Below are 10612 nucleotides of genomic sequence, written 5' to 3' on the forward strand. Positions count from 1 at the left end.
GCAAACAGGCCGTTTCCAGCCTCCGGAGGGCCTCCGGGGGCGTGGGAGGCCATTTTCGCCCTTCCCAAGCTCCTAGAAAGGCCCTGGAGCCTGGGGAGAGCGAAAAAACGGGCCTTCCTCACCCGCCCAGGCCCTCTGGAGGCAGGAAACTGCCTGTTTCCCTACTTCCGGTGGGCCCAGAAGGCCCAAAAATCAGCTGGCCGCCGGAGCTGAGCTGGCATGCCCACCTGTGGCACGCACGCCATAGATTTGCCATCACAGTTATCTTACTGGTTTTCTTTTTACATTCTGTTTCCACCAACTCCACAGTAAGATGGTATTCGGCCCCAGTAATTACCTGGATTAAAAAAATAAGTACACGGAGTTTAATTAATTCCAAAACACGATCGGCTTCATCGGTTGCCACCCGGAAAACACTTTATGCCTTGAGAGCAGCAAGAACATCAGTTCAAGAGGAAATATTTTCATATCAGATACGAAGAGCAGATTGTGTCCTTTTGGTCCACGATAACAATTCCTCCCTTAGAAACCCCCCTAAGCTCTCTCCGTCCCCCCCCAAACCCGTCTATTGTTTCCAGAACAAGTCTGAGTCCTTTGGCTACTCCAAGGACCCAACAAGGCTGCCCACCCTCCACCCCCAAGAAACCTCCCCACCCCCAGACACACACCGCATTCCAAGCGTGATCTGACCCGGTGTGACAATAGCACTTCTTGTGATCTTAAAAATATAGCAATAGCCCTTTGACTTATATCCCGCTTCACAGTGCTTTTACAGCCCTCTCTAAGCGGTTTACAGAGTCGGCCTCTTGCCCCCCAACAATCTGGGTCCTCATTTTACCCACCTCGGAAGGACGGAAGGCTGAGTCACCCTTGAGCCAGTCAGGATCGAACTGCTGGCACTAGGCAGAATTAGCCTGCAATACTACATTCTAAAAATAATAATAAAGATAAATTTTTATTAGAGTATAAATATTAAAAAAAAACATAACACAACATACACACAACAAACATTTATACAACATATAAGCAAAAGAAATTTTGTTTCCTTCTTAAGCATTGTTTCAAAGTGACATTCAGCTTGTTATATATTTAGTCCAACCCACTGCCGCCCCAGCCAAGCAGGAGACCCTACACCATTTCTGAGGGATGGGCAGCCCAGTCTCTTCTTGAAAGCTTCTTGAAAACTAGCAGGAGCAGACGCTTAGTATCCGCCATAGAGGAGGGGGAGGGCTTCCTCTCCGTGGTTTAGGGGGGGGGATGACAATCCTGGTTTTGGGGGGGGGGTTCCCCACATCCTCATTGTCCAGGTGGCTAAAGGCAGCCTTGGCTTCTGCTTAGGAAACACACAACCAGGCTAAGAGATTAAGAGAGCTGGAAGGGACCTTGGAGGTCATCTAGTCCAACCCCCACCCATAGCCCTTGGCTTCTGCTCAGGGAATACACAACTAGCAGGAGTGATGACATTGTGTAGCAGAGTGCTGAGTAGTTAAGTCAACTATCTCGCCCCCCTCCTTCCGACTTCAGCCTAACCTCAACTAGGGGGGAGAACTGGGCCGAAGGGGAACCCAAAGCGTGCAGAGGCGGAGAGCACCTGGGCAGTGGAGACGGTCCAGCCACAGGGGGGGGGTGGGGCTTCTTGGAGAATGGGCGTGGCCTCCGCGCAGGTTAGCGCCGCTCCCACCTGAGGCTCCTTGCACATATAAGGCAAATCTGTCGAGCTGGCTCTGTTTCCCCGCCTCCCAGCGACCCTCTCTCTCTCTCTCTCTTGCCAGCCCCATGGTGCGCTCCGGGATGCCGATCCACTCCTTCCTTTGCATCTTGGGCACCCTCCTGATGCTCTTCCCACAGCTGCTCCTGGGAACCACCCCGGGCCTTTCCACGGTGCCTGTCACTGATCCAGGGGTGCAGAGAGCCCTCTCCAACCTGGTGCGGCAATACAATCGCCGCAGAAGTGACACCCTCCACTATTTTAAGGTGCACCAGCTTCTGGGAGCGCAGCAACAGGTGTGTGCCAGGAGGTTGGGGGTGGGTGGGTGGGTGGGTAGGTGGGCAACCTAAGTTGGACCCTTGGACCTTGTTTCCAAAGTCAGCAATCTTCTTGCCCCTAACAATCTGGGTCCTCATGGGAAGGACAGTAGGTTGAGTCAAACTTGAGCGGGTCAGGATCGAACTGCTGTCCGCGGGCTGAATTAGCCTGCAAAATGGCATTCTGAGAGAAAGGAACGATGCAAGGAAGGAAGGAAGGGAAAAAAGGAAGGAAGGAAGGTAGGTAAGCACATTGCTGAGCTTACCTTACATTGCTGAGCACATTGTAAGCCGCCCTGAGTCTCCGGAGAAGGGCGGCATATAAATCAAATTAAAAAAAAATAAATTAAAAAAAAATAATTAAAAAAAATCCAATAACACAAGACTTATATACTACTTCACAGTGCCTTACGGCCCTCTTTCAGCAGTTTGAAGAGTCAGCCTCTTGCCCCTAACGATCTGGGTCCTCGTTTTACCGACCTCGGAAGGACGGAAGGCTGAGTCACCATTGAGCCAGTCAGGATCGAACTCCTGGCAGTTGGAGTTAATAGAAGGGCTCTTAATAGAAGGGTTTGCGGGGGGGGGGGGGATGCTGGAGGGAGCTTAGGGGGTTTTCTATAGGGAGGATTGTTGCAACCAATGAAGCGGATCGTGTTTTCTAACGAATTAAAAAGCCGTGTACTTCTTTTTAAATCCAGGTGGTAAATGGGAAGCTACGTGAATACCATATTAAGGTGACTATGCTGAAAACAATATGTGTAAAGCAGAAACGTAGCTTGACGTTTAAAAGCATCCAGAGGTGTGAGACACTTCCAGGATTTCAACATGTAAGATCAGATGCCAAATTCCGATTATCTATTTGCGGTTTAATTTTTTTTTTTTTTAATTTGATTTATATGCCGCCCTTCTCCGGAGACTCAGGGCGGCTTACAATGCGTTAAGCAACAGCCTTCATCCTTTTGTATATTTATACAAAGTCAGCTTATTGCCCCCACAATCTGGGTCCTCATTTTACCTACCTTAGAAAGGATGGAAGGCTGAGTCAACCTTGAGCCTGGCGAGATTCGAACCTGCAGTAATTGCAGGCAGCTGGTGTTAATAACAGGGTGCTTTAGACCACTGTACTACCAAGGCTCTATTGATTAAACCTTCATTTGTTTGAGCTCAGCAGCCACCTCTGCAAAGTTAGGTTTTCATTATTTTCATGGACGATTTCAATTCAAAACATTGGGGGGGTGAGACGATAGCGGTGTTTGCTATTTGAAGGGCTGCCCAAAAGAAAAACGGGGTCAGCCTACAATATTAAAAAAAAAAATATTTAACAAAGGTTGTTGAGACTCTGGAAAGAGTGCAGAGAAGAGCCAAAAAGGATGATGAGGGGACTGGAGACAAAAACATACGAAGAACGGTTGCAGGAATTGGGTATGTCTAGTTTAATGAAAAGAAGGACCAGGGGAGACAGGATAGCAATATTCCAATATTTGAGGGGCTGCCACAAAGAGGAGGGGGTCAACTTATTTTCCAGGCCAGGCAAGAAGCAACGGATGGAAACTTTGGAAGGAAAGAAGCAACCTAGAACTAAGAGGAAACTTCCTAACAGTGAGAAAAATTAAGTATGGAACTGCTTTCCTCCAGAGGTTGTGGATGCTCCATCACTGGAAGTTTATTGAAACGACAAATGTTTCTCTGAATTGCTACAAGGCCCCTTGTTTGAACAAGGGGTTAGACTAAATGATCTCCAAGGTCCCTTCCAACTCTGTTTTTCTCTTTCATTCCTTTCCAGATAACACACGTCTACTTTATTCTCGACGTTTCACAAGAACATTGACATTCCCTGCCTGTTGCCGAACTGGACCTCCGCAGGACCTCTTCTGCTCAGGCTAAGGATTCTGAGGTTGTCCAGCATCCGAGCAACCTCTGGTGTGCAAACTGGCTTCAGACCAAGCTCTGCTTCTTCTGGCACCAATCAAGAAGGAGACGGTTTGCTTCAGCCCAAATTCACATCTTCTGAGTTTCTGAGATGATTCCTTGACATCCAGGGAGGCCTTTTCCTGCAGTTCTCCTCGTTTCTATCATTTTCATCTCTGAGAAGAATCAATATTTTGCTAATTCAGTTCATTAATCTTAATAAAGCTTTTGTCCTGATGTTTCTGGCTTGTGTCTCTTTCTTGTCCAAATCCCGTCCAACCTTCCGGTTTTGACACCCACAGCACAAGGACACCATGGCTTGTCCGAGAAAGTCCAGCTGGGGGAAATGGGGGTCTCCCTGGGCTTCTGCTTTGCCCGTCCATGCCTGTCCCACCTGGGAGGAAGGGAGGCCATCAGAGACCCCTGAAGCATCCTTGGCTGGAACTGTCATCAAGTCCAGTGGTGACCAACTGGTGGTCCATGAGAAAATTTTGGTGGCCCACAGAAAAATTATTTTCATTTCTTATATTGCACTAAATCGGGGGTCCTCAAATTACAGCCCCTGGGCCGGATGGTGCAATGAATGCTTGTGTTGCTGCAGAGAGTCTCCCCCTTTGGGGTCTTCTTCTGTGGGTCGGAGGGGGGCAAAAATTCCGACTTGGGTTCTGCTTCGGCCTCCTGGTGGGGGGCTTTGGGCGAAGGCTGGAGGGAAGAGCCTCTGGTGGAGAAGAGCCGGAGGGTCTCGTTCCAGTGGGACAGCATCATGGCCTGGAACTGGCTGACCATCTCAGCCCACTGAGCCTCCAGGCGCCGGTACCTGGCCTTGCACTCCCGCAGGTCTCCCCTCTGCTTGGAAAGCCTCTGCTCCTAGTCCTCAGTGAGGAGCTTCTGCTGAGCCTCCTTCTCAGCCAGATCCAATTTGAACTGAGCTGTTTTGCCAACTTTTTCTCATGGTGGCTGCTTAGCTCCAGCAACTGCTTTCCTGTTGGGGCCCTAAGGAGCCCGGGCGGGGAGGGGAGGAGGGGCTGGAAGGGGAGGGGCGAGTAGAGGCCGGCCATGTCACATGAGTGCCGTCAAGTTGGCCACACCCACCCAGTCACATGACCACCTAGCCACGCCCACCCAGCCAGTCATTAGGCAGATCATATTAGTGGGGTCCGCGGGATTTAAAATTATGAAGTTAGTGGTCCCTGAGGTCCAAAAGGTTGGGGACCCCCGATCTAGTCCAACGCCCTACCCAGCCCAAGCAGGAGACCCTACACCATTTCTGAGGGATGGGCAGTCCAGTCTCTTCTTGAAAGCTGCTTGAAAACTAGCAGGAGCAGAAGCTTAGTAGCATCCATAGAGGAGGGGGAGGGCTTCCTCTCAGTGGTTTGGGGAGAGGGGCGACAATCCTGGTTGGGCGGATGCCCGCACCCTCATTGTCTACGTGGCTAAAGGTAGCCTTGGCTTCTGCTTAGGAAACACACAACCAGGCTAAGAGATTAAGAGAGCTGGAAGGGACCTTGGAGGTCATCTAGTCCAACCCCCATCCTACACATAGCCCTTGGCTTCTGCTCAGGAAACGCACAACTAGCAGGAGCTCTGACGTTGTGTAGCAGACCGGGACTAGTAACTCAACTGTCTCCCCAACTTTCCCCAACTTCAGCCAAACCTCAACTAGGGGGGAGAATTGGGCCGAGGTGGAGAGCACCTGGGCAGCGGAGACGGTCCAGCCACAGGGGGCGGGGCTTCTGGAGAATGGGTGTGGCCTCCACGCAGGTGAGTGCAGCTGTCACCTGCCTCTCCTGCACATTGAAGCTCTGCTTCCCTGCCTGCCAGCAACCTTCTCTCTCTCTCTCTCTCTCGCCAGCCCCATGGAGCGCTCCCGGCTGCCTCTCCAGTCCCTCCTCGGCCTCTTCGGCGCCCTCCTGATGCTCTCCCCGGAGCTGCTAATGGGGATAGCCGGGGAAATTTTCGACCCGCCCATCACTGATAAAGGGGTGCAGGAAGCCCTCGCCTTCGCCGTGGAGCAATACAACCAGGACAGAAGGGACAGCCCCAACTATTTCAAGGTGGTGCGCGTTATGATGGCACAGTCGCAGGTGTGTGTGTCTGGAGGTGGGGAGGATTTGGGGAGGGGGGTAGGTAGGTGGGCAGCCTCGTTGGATCCTTGGAGTAGCCAAAGGACTGGGAAATTTTCTAGAAACAATAGCAAGAGGGGTTAGATTTATATCCCGCTTCACTGTGCTTTTACAGCCCTCTCTAAGCGGTTGACAGAGTCAGCCTCTTGCTCCCAACCATCTGGGTCCTCATTTTACCCACCTCAGAAGGACGGAAGGCTGAGTCAACCTTGAGCTGGTCGGGATGGAACTGCAGGCAATGAGCAGACTAAACCTACAATACTGCATTCTAAGCAGAAGGGAGGGAGGCAGTGGGGAAGGAAAGAAGGAAGGAAGGAAGGAAGGAAGGAAGGAAGGAAGGAAGGAAGGAAGGGAGGGAGGGAGGGAGGGAGGGAGGGAGGGAGGGAGGAAGGAAGGAAGGGGAGGGAGGTTGGAAGGAAGGAAGAGGGAGGTTGGATGGATGGAAGGAAGGAAGGGGAGGGAGGTTGGAAGGAAGGAAGAGGGAGGTTGGATGGATGGAAGGAAGGAAGGAAGGAAGGAAGGGAGGGAGGGAGGGAGGAAGGAAGGAAGGGGAGGGAGGTTGGAAGGAAGGAAGAGGGAGGTTGGATGGATGGAAGGAAGGAAGGGGAGGGAGGTTGGAAGGAAGGAAGAGGGAGGTTGGATGGATGGGAGGAAGGAATGAAGGGGAGGGAGGTTGGAAGGAAGGAAGAGAGAGGTTGGATGGATAAATGGAAGGAAGGGGAGGGAGGTTGGAAGGAAGGAAGAGGGAGGTTGGATGGATGGATGGAAGGTGAAGGAAGGAAGGAAGGAAGGAAGGAAGGAAGGAAGGAAGGAAGGAAGGAAGGAAGGAAGGGGAGGGAAGATGGAAGGAAGAGGGAGGTTGGATGGAAGGAAGGAAGGAAGAAAGGGGAGGGAGGTTGGAAGGAAGAGGGAGGTTGGGTGGATGGAAGGAAGGAAGAAGGAAGGAAGAAAGGAAGGAAGGAAGGACGGACACTTAGACTTATATACTACTTCACAGTGCTTTGCAATCTTCTCTAAGCGGTTTACATAGTCAGCATATTTGCCCCCAACAATCTGGATCCTCTTTACCAACCTCGGAAGGACGGAAGGCTGAGTCACCCTTGAGACAGTCAGGATCAAACTGCTGACAGTGGGCAGAGTTAGCCTGCAATGCTGCATCCCAACCACTGTGCCATCAGGGCTCTTAATAGAAGGGTTTTGGGAGGGCTGGAGGGAGTTTAGGGGGTTTTCTAGGGGTGGATTGTTATCGTGGCCCAAAAGCCCATGACTTCTGCTGTTCGTATCTGAAAGGGAAATCTTTCCTCTTGAACTAATGTTCTTGCTGCTCTCAAGGCATAAAGTGCTTTCCGGGTTGCAACCGATGAAGCCGATCATGATTTGTAACTAATTAAAAGGCTCTGTACTTATTTTTAAATCCAGGTGGAGACTTGGGTGAATTACAGTCTTTTGACGCAGTTGGTGAAAACAACATGTGAAAAGATAGCTTCTTGGAAACCGACTTATCAGTATATCCAGAAATGTAAGCGACTTCCAGGGAAGAAGGAGGTGAGATGAAATGGCCAATTCCGATGATCTATTTGTGGTTTAATTGATAAATTAATTTATCTCCCGCCTTGTTTGAGCTCAGCAGCCACCCCTGCAAAGGAAGTTTTCATTATTTTCATAGACGATTTCAAGTCAGAACATTAGGGGTGAGACGATAGCGGTGTTTGCTATTTGAGGGGCTGCCCCAAAGAAAACGGGGGTCAGCCTATTCTCCATAGCGCCTGAAGACAGGACGAGAAGCAACAGATGGAAACGCGTGAAATAGTAGCACCGCTTTATAATGCCTTGATAAGGCCACCCTTGGAAGATCACATCCAGTTTTGTCCACCATGATATTAAAAAAAGATGTTGAGACTCTGGAAAGAGTGCAGAGAAGAGCCAGAAAGGATGATGAGGGGGCTGGGGATAAAAACATACAAAAATCAGTTGCAGGAATTGGGTATGTCTAGTTTAATGAAAAGAAGGACCAGGGGAGACAAGATAGCAATATTCCCATATTTGAGGAGATGCCACAAAGAGGGGAGGGTCGACTTAATTTCCAGAGCTCCAGAAGGCCAGAGAAGAAGCAACGGATGGAAACTTTGGAAGGAAAGAAGCAACCTACAACTAAGGAGAAACTTCCTAACAGTGAGAAAAATGAACCATGGGGCTCCTTTCCTCCAGAAGTTGTGGATGCTCCATCACGGGAAGTTTTTATGAAAGGACAAACGTTTCTCTGAAATGGTCCAGGGTCCCTTGTTCGAACAAGGGGTTGGACTACATGATCTCCAAGGTCCCTTCCAACTCTGTTTCTCTCTCTCATTCCCTTCCAGAAACCAAACTGCTTCTTTAAAGTTAGACAAGTGCTTTCCAAGATGGAATTGACAGTCACCTCCTGTAAGTGATCTGGACCTCCGCAGGACCTCTTCTGCTCAGGCTAAGGATTCTGAGTGTGTCCAGCAGCCGAGCAACCTCTGGTGTGCAAACTGGCTTCACACCAAGCTCTGCTTCTTCTGACACCAATCAAGAAGGATACGATTTGCTTCAGCCCAAATTCCCATCTTCTCCTCTTTTCTATCATTTTCATCTCTGAGAAGAATCAATATTTTGTGAAATCATTAATCTTAATAAAGCTATTGTCGTGATGTTTCCAGCTTGTGTGCCTTTCTTGTCCAAATCCCATCCAACCTTCCGGTTTTGACACCCACAGCACAAGGACACAATGACTGGTCCAAGAAAGCCCAGCTGGGGGAAATGGGGGTCTCCCTGGGCTTCTGCTTTGCCTGTCCATGTGGTCTTTTTTAACCCATGACTGTCCACCTGGGAGGATTAGAGTTAGTAACCTCTATAGAAGGGGGGAGGGCTTCCTCTCCATCCCTTTGGGAAGGGAGTGACAATCCTGGGGCGGAGGGGTTCCCTCATTGTCCAGGTGGCTAAAAGTAGCCTTGGCTTCTGCTTAGGAAACACAATCTGGATCCTCTTTACCAAGGAAGGAAGGAAGGAAGGAAGGAAGGAAGGAAGGAAGGAAGGAAGGGGAGGGAGGTTGGAAGGAAGAAAGGAAGAGGGAGGTTGGATGGATGGAAGGAAGGAAGGAAGGGGAGAGAAGTTGGAAGGAAGAGGGAGGTTGTGTTGAGGGTAAAACTGCCCTCTGCAAAGTAGTGCAACGGACCAGATAGCGAATAGATACGATGCTTAGCAAAACGCACAGATAGTCACAGACTCTGAACGTTTAAAGAAAAATAAACAGTCTTTACTTGTAGTATAAAAACAAACTTGGCTTCTCAAAACAACTTCTTCAAACAATCACGGTTTAACATAAAACATAGTTCGCTTACAATTCCAGCTCTCTTCAAACACAGACACAGTTCCTTCCAGCAGTTCAACCTTCTATAGCAGGAGCAGGAGCAGGAGTGAGAGCAGAAACGAACAAACTTCCTGCCTTCCTTATATGTCTGCTTAGCACAGCCAATTAGTCATCTTTGTAGCAGTTAAAGTTACAGAACATAGTTTTCTATATATTATCTACCCAACTGTAGGATAAGCATCCAACATTCTCCACTTTGGGTAGACTAATATATTTACAATCTTAAACCATACTGTTCACATGTATCTATATGTTTCCTACTCCCTGTGCTTTTGTGAAATGATCGGAGGGGAGAAGGAAGGAAGGAAGGAAGGAAGGAAGGAAGGAAGGAAGGAAGGAAGGGGAGGGAGGGAGGGGGAAGGAAGGAAGGAAGGGAGGGAGGGAGGGAGGGAGGGAGGGAGGGGGAGGTTGGATGGATGGAAGGAAGGAAGGAAGGGGAGGGAGGGGGAAGGAAGGAGGGAAGGAAGGAAGGAAGGAAGGAAGGAAGGAAGGAAGGGTGAGGTTGGATGGATGGAAAGAAGGAAGGAAGGAAGAGGGAGGGAGGTTGGAAGGAAGGAAGAGGGAGGGAGGGGAGAAGGAAGGAAGAAAGGAAGGGGAGGGAGGGGGGAAGGAAGGAAGGAAGAGGGAGGTTGGATGGATGGAAGGAAGGAAGGGGAGGGAGGTTGGAAGGAAGGAAGAGGGAGGGAGGGAGGATGGATGGATGGGTGGATGGAAGGAAGGAAGGAAGGAAGGAAGGAAGGAAGGAAGGAAGGAAGGAAGGAAGGAAGGAAGGAAGGACACTTACTTATATACTACTTCACAGTGCTTTGCAATCCTCTCTAAGCGATTTACATAGTCAGCATATTTGCCCCCAACAGTCTGGATCCTCTTTACCAACCTTGGAAGGACGGTTCATTCATCTTAATAAAAGCTATTGTCCTGATGTTTCCGGCTTGTGTCCTTTTCTTGTCCAAATCCCGTCCAACCTTCCAGTTTTGACACCCACAGCACAAGGACACCATGGCTTGTCCAAGAAAGTCCAGCTGGGGGAAATGGGGGTCTCCCTGGGCTTCTGCTTTGCCCGTCCATGTGGTCTTTTTTAACCCATGCCTGTCCCACCTGGGAGGATTAGAGTTAGTAACCTCTATAGAAGGGGGGAGGGCTTCCTCTCCATCCCTTGGGAAGGGAG

General features: G+C 49.9%; 2 protein-coding genes across 2 annotated transcripts; both read left to right on the forward strand.

Annotated features, from left to right (window-relative positions):
* Positions 1 to 1791: 1791 nt before the first annotated feature.
* LOC139322403 (cystatin-like) lies at positions 1792 to 3853 on the forward strand. The gene is made up of 3 exons (XM_070951502.1): positions 1792 to 2004; positions 2724 to 2852; positions 3809 to 3853. The coding sequence occupies exons 1-3, from the start codon at positions 1792 to 1794 to the stop codon at positions 3851 to 3853; spliced, it is 387 nt and encodes a 128-aa protein (XP_070807603.1).
* Positions 3854 to 5846: 1993 nt separating this feature from the next.
* On the forward strand, positions 5847 to 8485 carry LOC139322246 (cystatin-like). The gene is made up of 3 exons (XM_070951283.1): positions 5847 to 6017; positions 7476 to 7601; positions 8414 to 8485. The coding sequence occupies exons 1-3, from the start codon at positions 5847 to 5849 to the stop codon at positions 8483 to 8485; spliced, it is 369 nt and encodes a 122-aa protein (XP_070807384.1).
* Positions 8486 to 10612: the final 2127 nt, after the last annotated feature.

The sequence above is a fragment of the Pituophis catenifer genome, unplaced genomic scaffold (assembly GCF_029215685.1).
Source record: "Pituophis catenifer annectens isolate HBS135680 unplaced genomic scaffold, rPitCat1.0.hap2 SCAF_10, whole genome shotgun sequence".
In the NCBI taxonomy this organism is placed as follows: Eukaryota; Metazoa; Chordata; class Lepidosauria; order Squamata; family Colubridae; genus Pituophis; species Pituophis catenifer.